At 46.9% G+C, this 15569-nt stretch overlaps 2 protein-coding genes across 3 annotated transcripts in view; one reads left to right on the forward strand and one right to left on the reverse strand.

Annotated features, from left to right (window-relative positions):
* Window positions 1-9564, forward strand: part of UBFD1 (ubiquitin family domain containing 1) — a 28913-nt gene extending 19349 nt beyond the window's left edge. The window contains exon 6 of the mRNA XM_054714434.1: window positions 8919-9564. Coding sequence (XP_054570409.1) covers window positions 8919-8950 — 32 coding nt within the window. The 3' untranslated portion in view covers window positions 8951-9564. The remainder of the gene's footprint in view (window positions 1-8918) is intronic.
* Window positions 716-10195, reverse strand: NDUFAB1 (NADH:ubiquinone oxidoreductase subunit AB1). Of its 2 annotated transcripts, none has more exons than XM_008152755.3 (5): window positions 10001-10195; window positions 3969-4091; window positions 2839-2926; window positions 1650-1749; window positions 716-866 (listed from the first exon to the last, which is right to left on the reverse strand). In XM_008152755.3, the coding sequence occupies exons 1-4, from the start codon at window positions 10160-10162 to the stop codon at window positions 1658-1660; spliced, it is 465 nt and encodes a 154-aa protein (XP_008150977.1). In that variant the 5' UTR covers window positions 10163-10195; the 3' UTR covers window positions 716-866; window positions 1650-1657. The 2 variants fall into 2 exon arrangements, with proteins under 2 accessions (XP_008150977.1, XP_027983202.1); XM_028127401.2 differs by lacking the exon at window positions 716-866 and adding an exon at window positions 873-968.
* Window positions 10196-15569: the final 5374 nt, after the last annotated feature.

A 15569-nucleotide genomic window follows, 5' to 3' on the forward strand; every position in this document is an offset into this window, starting at 1 on the left:
AGGGTGGCACAACATTCCAGTCCTTACAGCACAAGGGCCTTTGCTATTGTTTGAATACTCAGACCCTAACTAGCATGCCATGGGATTATGTGATTCAGTGAATTTTCCTTCCTGTTCTGGCTCCTGTGGGACTTAGAACAGCTACTGAATGATGAGAACTGGCCCCTCTGTGCAGCAGCCATGACTGAGGTGGCAATGCCACAGGCCTCATCTCAGGGAGAAGCAACCACAGATACTCTTTTTCTTTTTGTCAAAATGTGCAGCGACCATGGGGGTTAGAATACTCAGAACAAATTGCCCCAGATGTTAAAATTATGACGTCCCATGCAAGCCTGTTTCATTCTAAGTAACTACTCGAAAAGTCATGCCTTTTTGAACTGCATGACTACAATGTCAGCAGACAGATCTCTCAAACTATTAAGCACAGCTCTGGCCAGTGGACTTTGAAGGGCCCTGGGTTTGATTCGCGTCAAGGGCACATACCTCGGTTGCAGGCTCGATCCCTGGTCTAGGTTGGGGCACATGTGGGAGGCACCCAATCGATGTCTCTCTCACATGGATTTTTTCTCTCTGTCTCTCCTCCCTCCCACTCTCTAAAAATCAATGGAAAATATCCTGGGGTGAGGATTAACAACAACAAAAACCCTATTAAGCATAGTCAATATAAAAAGGCACTTTATAGACATCACTGAAAAACTAAAGACTGACAAAAATATTGTTTTATAGATTTATTTTCAAAGGGCACAAAAACTTAGACAATTTAAATACAAGTTTAAACAGAATTGCTCTATCGATGTCAGCAATGATGCCAAAACTGGTTCTCTCGGCCAGACGCTCGCCTCTCTCTTCTTGGTGAAGAAAAGGGTCTGGAAGAGATACAGCAAGTGCCCCCATTAAGTGCAGCATTTCTTTTGGGGTATTGTTACCAACTTGACATGAAGATCTTTGAGGTGTTACAACCATAGTACCTGAAGTTACATGCAAGGCTTTATTTAACAAGTCTCACCACTTGATTATCCTAGAGCCCAAATAACAGCTAAATTTATTTACTGTCCGGCTTTTTTACCATCAAGCGTTGTATTAAATGAATTGCATACACCACTGAATTTTACCTTCACAAGAATCCCAGGTAGGTCCTACCTTTATCCCCATTGGACATATGAGAAACCTGAGGCTCACAGAGGCTAGAGAGCCTGCATATGACCACCAGACTTCAGAATGTGACAGAGCTGACAATAAACGCGTGTCACTCCAGAGTCCGTGTTCTTGCTCCTGAGGTCTCTAGCAGCCAACAGCTAGGCCATCCCAACTTCTGGACAGCAGGCTGGGCTGGCCTAGGCTGCCATGGGAGGTGGTCTCTGCTTCTTTGTTAATCTGTGCAGTACTCTCTACAAGACTGCCGTTAGGAGGGCTTACCACCCTAGGGAGTCTGTCCAGGAATTAACTGCTTTCAACCCCCCTCGAGGATCAAGATTAGATCACTAAGGCTGGTGCCTTGGAGTGGCAGATAACCAGAGGGCCTGCATTTTATAACCAGGAAAACGTGCCAGGCATTTCCATTCTCCTTTTCTTCCTGAGTCTTACTTTATTGAAGAACCCCACAGAGATTAATTCTATTGGAGAACATCATTCTATATAAAATTATTTACCTGATACTTTATTCATATACATCCTTCTTATCTGCAATGTAATCTACAATTTCTTGTGGACACATCAATTTCTCCGCATCTATATCAGGAATTTCAAAACCTAAAAGTGAAATTTACAATATGCATGAGTGTAGAAAAAGCAAATCCTTTATTTACTTATTTAATATGTTTTATTGATTTCAGAGAGGAAGGGAGGGGGGGGGAGAGAGAGGAACACCAATGATCAGAATCATTGATTGGCTGCCTCCTTGCACGCCCCCCACTGGGGATCGAGCCTGCAACCTGGGCATGTGCCCCCACGGGGAATCGAACCGTGACCTCCCGGTTCATAGGTTGATGCTCAACCACTGAGCCATGGCTGGTGGGCCAAAAGCAAATCCTTTACACTTGAAAGCACTAATACCTCTGTAACACCCTCAAGTACATCAAGTTTCCAGCAACCCTGAGTCCATTCAAGTTGTGACCCAGTTATGTCTAGACAGTGTGTATATTGTATTGGGTAGAATGGTTGGTTCTTTTTAAAAAAGATCTAATCCACATAATAGAAAATTCACCCATTGAAAGTGTAAAATTCAACGGTTTTTAGCATCGTCACAAGGTTTGTAGCCATCACCATTATCCAATTTTAGAATATTTCATTACTCCAAAAGAAATCCCACCCTACCCTACCTCAACAGACTTCATGCCCCTAGTTAGCACAATCTGCGAGGAGTCTTTACTAGGCTCTGCTCTGTGGGATGGCTTCTATTCAGGCAATTCATCCCCCAAATTAGTTGTGGAGCCTTGAATGGTCTCATTTGCACAACTAATTGTCCCAAACCAGAATCACCTGGAGCATGCACAGGAAACATCGCAGGAAACCACGGCGCATGCGCGCGCATGTGTGTGAAGGGGGGCCTACTGTTTCTATTTACATGTTGATTCAAATCCTAATTCAGACTCCCCACATTCTTTCACTTTAACACACCCAAATCAAGAATGACTCTATGGGCTCTGGCTGGGTTGCTCAGTGGTTAAGAGTGTTATCCCGATACATCAAGGTTTAGGGTTCCATCCGTCAGGGCACATACCAGAATCAAACAATAAATGAATAAGTGGAACATCAAATTGATGTTTCTCTCCCTCTCTAAAATCTCACACACACACACATCACAATATGGAGACCCAAGCTTCAGCCTGTGAGTGTTACCAAATTCGTCCTCCATGGCCATGATAATCTCCACTTGGTCCAAACTGTCTAAGCCCAGGTCTTTCATAAAATGGGAATTTACTGAGAGCTGCAAGAAAGGGACACCAAATACAAAATTCAGTCTGTGAGAGCTTTTGCTCCACAAGATACCTGAGTGGTACAGTGTTACTTAATCATTACAGAGATTATTTTTAAGTAGGAGGAACCATAATTAACATCATACCTCTAACATGTGCTGACGACATACACTTGGTGTGCTTTACATGTCAACTTTTTCAACCTGTTTTGAATTGCTTAATATATAAAAAGCTAATGATGACTTTCACGTTACATTAAGATCTTTGTTCATTGCTCTGAATGACGTTCGAGATTTGGTTTTTCTTGCTGCCTTATTAACGAAGACACTACACCTTAGGAGTGACTTTCTTCCCCTCAATAGCAGTGGTGTTTATCACCACCTGCCCTTAATTCAGACCTCAGGATCACCGGGAGAGTTCTTCAGAGCCCACATGCAACCACTGTCCTGGCGTCCTGTACAGCGTGGTGGCCCGAGTGAGTAATACCATCTTGCACATTTGAAAGTTGTTAAGAGAGTAGGTCTTAAAAGTCCTCGTCACAAGAAAAAAACTTTTTTCAACTGCGTGGTGACAGATATTAACTAGACTTACTGTGGTGATTAATTCATAATATATGCAGCAAATAACTGAAACTAATATAATGTTGTGTCAGTTGTACCTCAGAAAACAAAAAACCTCCAAAAACACACTATCCTCACACATCAGATTCAATCAATCAAGAAGGAAATTTTGTGTCACTATGAGAAAAACTCCCAGGGTTCAGAAAGGTGCTTAACAGTGTTTCCAGTACCCTTACCACCGTGTTTTTTAACAGGGTGGGAGACACAGAGCACGAAGCACACAGAACATACATGTGTGTGTGTTACTGCCCTGCACATCAGCTCAGTATCTCTGGGAAGGCGCACAAGCAGCTGCTTTCACTGCTGCCTCCCAGAGGGGAATGGGGCTGAGCAGGGAGACTTGTTACTGAATGTTCGTCTGGACGCCTGCATTTTGTACCACGCGATTAAATACTCAGGAAAAGAAAAGAAACATGTAAATCACATCAATTACCTTTTCTGGGTCAATCTTGTCATAGAGTTTCAAGACATAAAGAACACGGTCCTTGATCCCCTCTAGCGTCAGTGGGGGCGCGTCACTATACTGGCGGCACAGCTGTGTACCTCTGCCTGGTACCTAGGGCAAGGGCAGGAAGGAAACATTGAACTTAAAATGCTTCAAGTGCCCGCTGGCGTGGCTCAGTGGTTGAGCGGTGACTTAGGAACCAGGAGGTCACGGTTCGATTTCTGATCAGGGCACATGCCTGGGTTGCAGGCTCAGTCCCCAGTGTGGGGTGTGCAGGAGGCAGCCGATTAATGATTTTCTCACAATTGATGTTTCTCTCTCTCTCCTCCTCGCTTCCTCTCTGAAATCAATAAAAGAAAAGTAGATTACAAAATGAAATGCCTCCAGGTAAATGCACTGGCCTGTATTAGGTACCTTCCACAAAGCACTTAGGGCTCTAGAGAACCCACCCATCTGATTCTAAGTGCTGGGTACTCTGATGCCCTAGGGCGGTCAGCAGCAGAAGCAGGCCTCCCCTCCCCTCAGAGCCAGGACTGGCTTTGGACACTGGTCCTGTTCAGTGAGACTGAAATCGTCCACGGCCTGCAGAAGAGCCTAAGTCTTCTAGCGGCATCTCCAGCAGCCACTGCCAGGGAGTCCCTGCCACCTCTAATGGGCACCCCCACCCAATAACCCACAGGGAAAAGAGCTGCCACGGGAACTGAGCGGCTCACGCCGAGGGCCACACTGACCCGCACTGGCTCCCAAGCCGAAGGAGAGGAAGAGCCTGAGAGTCCTCAGTCCAGTCTGTTCCCCTTCAGGGCCTGGGCCTGTGACCGCCAGCCCCACCACGAGCCTCTGTGATCTCTGACGTGATGGAGGACCATCTCCAATCTCTCCGCTAGTCACCTGTTTCTATTCACCTGGGTGCCAGGTCCTGCCGGGCTCCTGCCCTTCACCACCTGTGAGAAGAGCTCCAACGCACCGGCCAGCGGGTTTAAAGCTGTGGAAGGTACGGCGCAGAGCAAACCAAACCGTCGGATAGATTTGCTGGCTATGGAAGTCCCTAATCTGAATGGCTTGTTACCTTCTAAAACTGATCTTAATACTGCGGTTTGGAGTTCCTAGGGCGTTTCCCATAGAAAATAGGTTTTGCTTGTTGGGGTTCAGATGCATGAGACAAAGGCCCATGAAAAACTGCGATTAAAAACACCAAGTGAACCAAACCAGCACACATCTCTGTATGAGCACTTACCTTGAAAAAATAAAACATCAACCAAACGAAAGGACCCCGGCACTGAAGTGAGGGCTAACTGCGAGCTGTTTGTAAGGCACTTCGGGAGCACTTGCTCTTTTCTGTCTGACTTTACCGTCTCCCTTCCTTTCCAATGACCGTGGGTTAAGGAGGTGTCTGACGTGGGCATGTCACCAGGCCTTATCAACAACTAGAAGGATTCCAAGCCACAGATACAATGCAGCAGCAGAAAGGACTAAAGAAAGCGGGAGGAGGAATGAGCGAACAGTGGTAATGACAGACAAGACCTTGAGGATGGATGTAGTGGAGGCTTTGTCAGTGCAGATCAAGGCGTGGTGGGAGGTGGAATTACTGCTGAGGAGGGACAGAGAAAGGGGTGTTTGTACACAACTCCCCATGTGGCCCACTAGGGGTGAGCATTGTCCTGACAGCAGGGCAAGTGCCTGCAGAGGCCAGGTGGGCACTATGTGATTCAGTGAAATTAAAGGGGCCTCATGCCAATGTAAAGTGGGCAGCTATAGTGGGCTCAGCAGAGGCAGATGGGTAAGAGCTCAGACCCTGGAATGAGAGTGCCTTGGTTGTATCCTGGCACTAGCTCGCTCTTACTAATCATCTTTTTTAAAAATGTTTTTATTTTTTTAGAGAGAGAGAAGGGAGAGGGATAGAGAGATAAAAACATCAATGAGAGAGAAACACCATCAATCAGCTGCTTCTTGTATGCACCTTACTGGGGACCTGAGCCTGCAACCCCAGGCATGTGCCCTGATCGGGAATCGAACCAGTGACCTCTTGGTTCATGGGTTGATGCTCAACCACTGAGCCACACTGGCCAGGCATTACGAATCTTTCTATGCCTCAGTTTCCTTACCTGTAAGATGGGATAAACAACATGCCAAGCTCACAGGACTGTTGGGAGGCACCGGTGAGATGCCTGGCACACGCACAGGGAGTGTGCTCTGCAGGGCTGCCCCGCAGGACTGGGTGATGCTGCTGCCCTGCCAGTGAGGCTCTGGGTGAGGCCCTAAAGCACGAGGTTCTGCTTCCTCGCATGCCTCCCCTTAGGTTCCTACAGATTTCTTACCAGGTCAGACTGGTGCTGCCCCACGCACTTGCCATACATCACTTCCTTTAGTTCTCACGTGCTGTGAGACACAGTCAGTGTGCTATCACCGCCTCTTGGCGGGCTTACTGAGCCTGCTCGCTGGGTCTCCAGTTTAAAGCAAAATATACACGTGTTGTTCCTGATGTTAACTGTTCTTCCCCAAGATGTGCACTTAACAATTCTATTTAACAGGAACTTTCTCCACCGACATCAGAGAAGGCACTGTGTGCAGGAAGGAGGGAGTCCCCTCTGGAACGGTAGAAATGATCGAGCCTGATTAGTTTCCATCGGAACCCCTCTCTCCACTGGGCCCGGATCTGAGGGAAACTCAGAAGGACCTAAGGAGACAGCTTTGGAGGCCATCTCGACCAACTGCCCTACAATTCTAGCCGGGTGGCAGACATCTCAACCCCGTTTGGAAATGAGCTCCTTACCCTCTGTCTGCAAAATGCCTGCTCGCAGACCAGGGCCAATCTCCACTCTGCCCACTGTCTGCTGCAGTTACTCACTTGGCCACACCACATGGCTGGCTGGGAGGTCTCACTCACCCCTTCACCGAACATTGTTTGATGTTCACTCCCTGACCTAGACAGAACATCCACACTCCTCAGGGGCCATACGGTGCCTTCACAGCATGCCTGCTGTCTTCCAGCTCAGCGGAGGCCTCTCCCTGCACAGGCATCCTGGGGGCAGCCGTAAGTGTGCGCTAGGCTCTTCCTCAGCCCCACAGGCCCCTGCATCCTGCCTTGAGACCATGCTCACTGGAGTCTAGTCCTTCTTCTTGCTTCTGCACTGTGCACACACCTGTCCTCACATGTGGCAATGCTTTGCTTTTATTTACATGACTATCTCAGCCGCGGGCAAGCTTTACCTTGTGTGCTGTGCACTGTGCTATGGGCTGGAATGACCAAGATAAAGACATGACCTCGATTTTCAGAGAAGCATCCAAACAGATAATTTCAGCTGTAATAAAAATGAGACAAGAGCTCTGGCCGGTGTGGCTCAGTTGGCTGAGTGCCATCCTGTGTGCCAAAAAGGTTGCTGGTTTGATTCCCAGTCAGGGCACATGCTCAGGTTGTGAGTTCCGACCCAGGTTGAGGTTCACGTGGGAGGCATTGAGTGTTTCTCTCTCACATCAATGATTCTCTCTCTCCCTTCCTCTCTAAAAATCAATAAAAAACATTAAAAAAAAGAGAGAGACAAGATAGCAAAGGTGTTGATAGGCTGCTTCAGTAACAAAAGTTATTCATTGAGAGGAAGGGAAGGAGACTTGGAGTTAAAAAGACAGGAGGTTATTCAAGGAGGGAGGGGCAGGCCAAGAAAGGAAAGGAGGCAGGAAAGCGCAGTGTGTGTGGGGAGAAACGGGTTCACGTTGCTGGAGACTTAGGGGACGGCGGCACACCACGCAGGCGCTGGCATGGCGAGGCAGGGCCAGGGCTGCGGAGCCTCGAGTAAGACAAAACAGGTTTGTCTCACGGGGAATGAATGATGTGGCCAGACCACAGCCCGAGTCCATCACTGTCACCCATGGCATCTGGTTCTGGTGCCAAGAACAGTCAAGCTGTCCCTGCACCAGTGCTTTGTCTTCATGGGGTACCGCATCCACAGAAGTCTCTGGGAATGCTTTGTGCTGTGGCCGCAACAGTGTAGATCCAGAGCCTGCCGGGGTCAAATGTCGGACTTCAGGCTCCACTTTAGACTACTACCCTTGTTTCTCTTACCTTCTGTTTCTAAGTCTTAACTTTTTACACCCAGGAAAACTGCTTTAGCTCCTTTTTTTTTTTTTTTTTTTTAGGGGAAAAGGATATCATGAGTAACTGGTTGCTCTGTGGATGAATTCTGAGGAGGGAAAACCAGCAGCAGGGGATGGGTGGAATGAGCAACCATCCGGATGAGATGAGCCCAGAATGGAGGTGGGGACTTGGGGTGACTGGCCACTAACAGAAACCAAGAGACAGTCCAAGGAGAGCGTGTGGTAAGAGATCTCCGGAGTTTACCAACAGGCAAGGTTTAGGCAAGGCAGAGAGCGTCCACTGGGAGGAGAGGAAAGGGCCAGGCCAAGGGAAAACCGTGTCAGAACAGCCAGGGAGAGGGGGTGCAGGGAATGCAGGTTTAACATGATGGCTGCAAAGTATCCAATGAAGATCTGAACTAATGTCTGTCTTAGGAGCCATCTCAATATCCCTGACAGGCTAGCGTAAGGCCTGGCAGGCACATAGCTGTCCCTTAGTACCTTTGCATGAACAATTACTTACCCTCCACTTCAATCCACAAAGAATATAAGGTGCCTAAATGGGAGCACTTAGTCAAAACCACTTGTAAATATAAATAAAACAGTTCCTCTGTGTACATGTAAACTAAGATGGTAATGGAACATCTTCGGGCACTCTCCTATTAAAGGCCCGGCCCAGCCTGGCCGGTGTGCTCCATGGTTAGAGCGCCAGCCTGTGCATCAGAGGGCCAAGGGTTTGATTCCTGGTCAAGGGCACATACGTGGGTTGCAGATTTGATACCTGGCCCTGGTCAGGGTGCATGTGGGAGGGAACCAATCAATGTGTCCCTCTCACACTGATGTTTCTCTCTGTCTCTCCCTCCTCTAAAGCAATGGGAAAAATATCCTCGGGTGAAGAATAACAACAAAATAGTAAAGGCACGGTCCAAGGACCCGCAGCAGCAGGATCTGAAGAGCATTGGAAATGAAGACTCTCAGCCCTTTTCCAGAATTGATACTTTAACCAAGGTGACCTGTGGGACAATTGCGTTGCCTCTGGGCAGACACTGAAGTCAGCCTCAGGAACAAACACGCAGTGACCCCACATTCTGCCTCTGTCCCTTAACTTCAGGGTGATACTTTTAACTTCCAATTCAGGCAATAGGACGATGTCCTCTGAATGAATCTGCTAGTGTCAGTAAATCTCAACAATGGCTGCACAAAATAACCACGTGGCACCCACGCCCAAGGCTCTCTTGATTCTGACTGATTTGGCCCCGGGGCATCCTTAGTTTTTATTCTGACATCTTAGTCAAGGTTGGAACCACTATTACAGCGAAGTCCTGGAGTTTGAGGGGTTCTCAGCTTGATCTTGGGCGTCTATCCTACCTTAAGACACGTTTTTAACCTTGGTGCACTTCAGTCACCTGGGGAGCTTCAACCAAAACCCACGCCAGGGCCTCATCCCAAAGAGAAATCCGAACTGGGGTGGAGGGTGCAAGGGCTTTCATCCTCATAAAGGCTCCATCCCATATAAAAGCTGATGCTACTTGTTTCCTGTCCTCATTTCCAGGAGGCCCGGCAACAGGCAGACGGTCCGCACCCTGCGCCTTAGTTCCCCCCTAGCAAGCTATCACCGGCTGGGCATTACCGCTGGGTGCAGGGGGTCGCCCCCAGAGCTCCGCCGGCCTTGTCTCTCCAAGCCTCCAGGCAGCTCCACAGGTAGCGGCTGGGCCAGGAGGACACTAGTCCCAAGTCTCCCTAAGTGGCGGCGACATTCGAACCCAGGGCTGCCACGAGGTCGCACGGCCTCCCAGCAGGGTCATCCGAGCACCGTCAGCCAAGGGGGCTGGGAGCGAGGAGCTGGCCAGAGGCCCGGCACCCCGCTAGGCCAGCGCGGCCCCGGTCCCGCCCCCACCCCCGGGGCCCGGTCCCTGACCCCTGCCGAGCCCAGCAAAGTCACAACGAGTCACCTGCGCGAGGGCCGAGCCCGGAGCCCTGGGCCTCGACTGGGTCTCCGCGGGGCGCAGCGTGGTGCTGAGCGGCCGGGCGGCGGCCAGCGTCGGAAGTCGGGGCAGCGACGCCAAGGCCGGGGGCAGGCGGCGGACACAGGAGGAAAGGACACGAGCCGCCATGGCTACGCCGACCCAGCTTGCACTGCGCTGCGCCGCGCCGCGCCCGCGGATCTAGTCCCCTCCCGTTGGCGCGGGCGACGCACAGAGCGGCGCTGCAGAGCCCCACTGGGCGCTGGCGGCCCCTGGCGGCCCCTGGCGGCACTGCACCCTCGGGGCGCCGGCCCAGCCATTCCAGCCAGAGGCGGGGCCAAGACTACAACCAGGCAGTCTTCAGGGTCCCTGAGCAGAAATCATTGACACAAGGAAGGAACTTACTTCCACCTACTACTCTCTGAAGGTTCTGAAACACATTTATTTAAAAATTTTGATGCCGCGATTCTTCCTAGGGATTAAAACTATTTAATATGTCAAAACAGTATAAAATAAGAATGTGAAAATGAGTCGATTTAAATATGTAAGACTAGCCCTAACCGGTTTGGCTCTGTGGATAGATCTTCGGCCTGCGGACTCAGGGGTCCCAGGTTCCACTCTGGTCAAGGGCATGTACCTTGGTTGTGGGCACATCCCCAGTAGGAGGTGTGCAGGAGGCAGCTGATCGATGTTTCTCTCTCATCGATGTTTCTAACTCTCTATCCCTCTCCCTTCCTCTCTGTAAAAAATCAATAAAATATATTAAAAAAAAAACCCACCAGTTTTATAAAAATAAATATGTAAAACTAGTAAGAGTGGGAATTACAATAAATATTATATACATGTTAAACAATGTATAAATTATATAGTTCACAAAAATGGGTTCACAGAAGTTTAAGTATGCTAATTTGCTCACATTTCTTAGCAGGGATTTAAAAGATACAGAAATCCAAATGTATAACTCCAAACTGTAGATCCTGCCTGGATGAACAATCTAACAATGCTTTCAATTTTACATGTTTCGTTTATTTTATTAAATTTAAGTAAAATAGCCTTGGCCAGGGTGGCTCAGTTGTTTGGAGTAGGTGGTGGGTTGATTCCCAATCAGAGCACATACTCAGGTTTTGGGTTGGATGCCTAGTCAGGGCACCTGCAGGAGGCAACTGATTGATGTTTCTCTCTCTCTCTCTCTCTCTCTCTCTCTCTCACACACACACACACACACACACACACACACACACACACTTCCTCTAAGCATGTCCATGGCTAAGGATTTAAGAAAAAAAAAAAAAAGGGAGCTCTGGCCAGGTGGCTCAGTTGGTTGGGAGCTGTCCCATGGACCAAATTCCTGTCAGGGCACATGCCCAGGTTGAAGGCTCAATCCCTGATAGGGGTTGTGCAGGAGGCAGCTGATCAATTTTTAAAAAATATGTTTATTGATTATATATAGAGAGAGGAAGCAAGAGGGATAGAGAGATAGAAACATCAATGACAGAGCAACATTGATCGGCTGCCTCTTGCACACCCCCTACTGGGGGTTGAGCCTGAAACCTGGGCATGTGCCCTAACCAGCAATCTAACAGGTGAACTTGGTTCATAGGTTGACACCCAATTGCTGAGCTACACTGGCCAGGCTGATCAATGTCACACTCCCACATCGATGTTTCTCTCTCTCCCTCTCCCTTCCTAAAAATCAGTAAAAATAAAATAAAATAAAATAAAATATATATATATATATAAAAAGAATGCATAATATGATCCCACTGTTGTAAAATATTTCTATTTATGTGTTCACTAAAATATGGAGTAGCTGCAGTGTGCTAGTTGTGGAGGTTACAGCACTGAGCAAGCCAGACAGGCAGTCTATTCCCACAGAGTTTACATTCTAGTGGGAAGATGGACAATAAACAAATAACAATATTACCTCTCCCCCCCGCAATAAACAACTCTAGGAAGCTGTGACAAATAGAAGGAAGAACAATAAATGGGGAGGGGAAGAGTGAGGGAGTACAGGAGGTGTGTGACTTTAGGTAGGGTGGTCCCTGAAGACCTTTCTTAGGAGGTATATTTGATTTAACCAATCAGGAGGAAAAGCCTCAGGAACCATCATGCTGTTGGTGATGCCAATCAGAGTTCTATGGCAGTGCTAGCAATCGATGCCAGGCTTCTCCTGCACCCTGACTTAACCACCACCATTCCAATGCTTATTATGCAATTGGAATACCAATTGTAACACCTCTTTGCAATGGTCAGTGAATAAATGGCCAAGCTCCATTTCTGTAGAAAACTGATTGGCACCAAAATCAGAATGGAGACCAAGGACCAGGGCCCATAAGGTTTGTGCAAATCACCAGCGACACCCCAGCCTCTGATCATGCCTTCCAGGCCACACTTTGGGACAGACCCATGGGATAGACCCGTGATGGTGACATGTAGCATTAACAAGAGGGAAAAGTCAGGGAGAGCCTTATTGCTTACTAAGTTGAGACCCTCTCTTCCCATGACCTATTTATATTTGTGTTCCATCGAATCCTTTTGGTCAAACAATAAATCACCTCTTATTTAAATGATATATTTTGGGAGAGCTACTATTCCCTTCAGCAAAGAGAAAATGTCAGCCTACATGATCTGTGGGTAAATGGTTCAATATTAAGATTGAGACCAAGTCCTTAGCAGCTGGGAAGATTTAAAAGAGGACACTTCTGCTTCTCAGTAGCACTCCCATCAAAGGATAAATAAGGATAAACTATGTCACATCCCTCCCTCCTTCCAGCCCATTTGCGCTATTGTCTCAGCCCCTTCTGGTCCCCTGGGACCATGTACCTCCAGTTATCTCTTCTTCCTGATTTAATATGTCAAAACAGTATAAAATAAGAATGTGAAAATGAGTCGATTTAAATATGTAAGACTAGCCCTAACCGGTTTGGCTCTGTGGATAGAGCTTCGGCCTGCGGACTCAGGGGGTCCCAGGTTCCACTCTGGTCAAGGGCATGTACCTTGGTTGTGGGCACATCCCCAGTAGGGAGTGTGCAGGAGGCAGCTGATCGATGTTTCTCTCTCATTGATGTTTCTAACTCTCTATCCCTCTGCCTTTCTCTCTGTAAAAAATTAATAAAATATATTAATTTCTCCTGGCCTAAAAACAAGGCCACAGGCCCCACCTACTGGCCTTCATATATCTCTAATATTACCATTCCTCCTCTTTTGTAAGCAAGCTTCTTGAAAAAAACAACACTACACTTTGTCTTTAATTCCTCACTTCCTATTCACTCTTTAATCCACTCAAACCTATACTCTCTTTGAACCCTCTATTTGCACAACCACTGAAGCTTGTCATAAAGCTCACCACTACATCTTAAATTATCAAGTCCAATAGATAGACCTTAGCTGGCCATTTCTTTTCTGCCCTTTTCATGGCTCTATCTCCTCTATTCATTGTTTAAATAAAAAAAATACAAATTTTCAGAATGGTTTCACACCTGAGGTTTTAATTCCCACCGGCATCCAGCCCTGGACTCTTCTGTGAGCTTCGTGGCCCTGTGTCAAACTATTACCAGATGTCTGTAAACATCCAAATGAGTTATCTTCCCCTGTGTGTTCTCTATTCCAATTGCTGACACCCTGCCCACCAAACTAGAAATGTAAGCCTCCTTCATTTACCTAATCCTGCACTCACTCAGCCCTGCTCGTTTCTTTTCCCTCCCAAATCTCCCCTTGTCTCCCGAATAAAGCCCCATTTTATTAACATACCTCATAAGCTCCCTGGCTACCTTCTAGCTTTCTGACTCCATTCCCCACAACATAATTCTCGTGTACCGAGCTGTTTATGGCTCACACCATACTGTCCTTTGGCCTGGAGTATCCTTTGCTTGTGCACTGACTGACCCTGCAAGACTCAGCTCCATTGTCACCCTTCACGAAGCTTTTCTCAAACCCTATGTTGTGCTAACTGGCCATCCTTTGAGCTTCCATAGCAGCACTGTACACACACCCTTTAAATCTGAAACACAAATGAGGTGCCATCTCACACCTGTCAGAATGGCTATCATCAAGGAATCAACAAATGACAAGTCACTGTTGGTGGGATTGCAAATTGGTGCAGCCACTGTGGAGAACAGTATGGAGTTTCCTCAAAACATTAAAAATGGAACTCCCATTTGACCCAGTGATCCCACTTCTAGGAATATATGCTAAGAAATCAGAAACATCAATCAGAAAGGATATATGCACCCCTATGTTCATAGCAGCACAATTTACAATAGCTAAGATTTGGAAACAGCCTAATTGATCATCAGCAAAAGAGTGGATTAGAAAACTGTGGTACATCTACACAATGGAATACTACGCTGCTATAAAGAAGAAAGAACTCTTAGCATTTGCAACAGCATGGATGGACCTGGAGAGCACTGTGCTAAGTGAAAGAAGCCAGTCAGTGAAAGAAAAATACCACATGATCTCACTCATTTGTGGAATAAAATGAACAACATAAACTGATGAACAAAAATAGATCCAGAGACAGAGAAGCATCAAACAGACTGTCCAACCTGAGAGGAAAGGCAGGGGAGGGCAGAAGGGTTAAGAGATCAACCAAAGGACTTGTATGCATACATATAAGCACAACCCATGGACACAGACAGTAGGGTGGTGAGGGAATGTGGTGGGGGTGGGAACGGCTGGGGAGAAGTCAATGGGGGAGAAGGAGACATAAGTAATACTTTAAACAATAAAGAAAAAAAATCTGAAACACAGTATTTAACATTGCTTTGCACACTGTCTCCCTCATTGGACTGTGTATTCTGAATAGCAGTGGCCTCATGGCAATCATCTTCATAGCGACTGTGTCAAGTACATGCTTGGTGTTTGTTCAGCTTTAATGAGCTGGAATTATTGCTTAGCTCCTCAGTTTTCTTAGCTCTTTAATCAATATCACATATGTTTCTCAGGGTTTTTGAGTCAATGAAATCTGTGAAAAGTCTTCTATTATCTATTATGTGCTAGCAAATGTGAAGTTGTGGAAACAGAATTAGTATAGGAGAGAAAGTTAAATCTTTTACACAAACATATTAAAAAGTAATAAAGAAGTTAGCAAAAACCAATAAACACCATAAAAAGGTATCATAGAAAAGAAGTAATAGAGCAAATAGCTACATTATATGGATCATACTATACACTATCAATGAGGATGACTTGTAGCTTGCAACAAAATCCCCAATGACCACCAGATTAGGGCTTTAAGACACCTCCATCTCTCAGTTCACTCAGGGAAAGGGGACACATCCTCAGTGCAGCTGTGCTGGTCACTCAGTGACTCCAGTCTAACGCAGACACTCGTGTCACGGATGCATGTACCAACAAAGAACAACTTTCTAAATTAACATATTTCAACAGGTCTTATATTACTTTTAATAGATATCCTATATAATAAAAGCCTAATATGCTAAGTGTCCGATAATCCGGTCAACCAATCAAAGCGTAATATGCTAATGATATAATAAGGCTGCTCAACCGCTTGCTATGATGTGCACTGACCACCAGGGGGCAGATAGTTGACCGGTTG

The sequence above is a fragment of the Eptesicus fuscus genome, chromosome 4, assembly GCF_027574615.1.
Source record: "Eptesicus fuscus isolate TK198812 chromosome 4, DD_ASM_mEF_20220401, whole genome shotgun sequence".
Classification (NCBI taxonomy): Eukaryota; Metazoa; Chordata; class Mammalia; order Chiroptera; family Vespertilionidae; genus Eptesicus; species Eptesicus fuscus.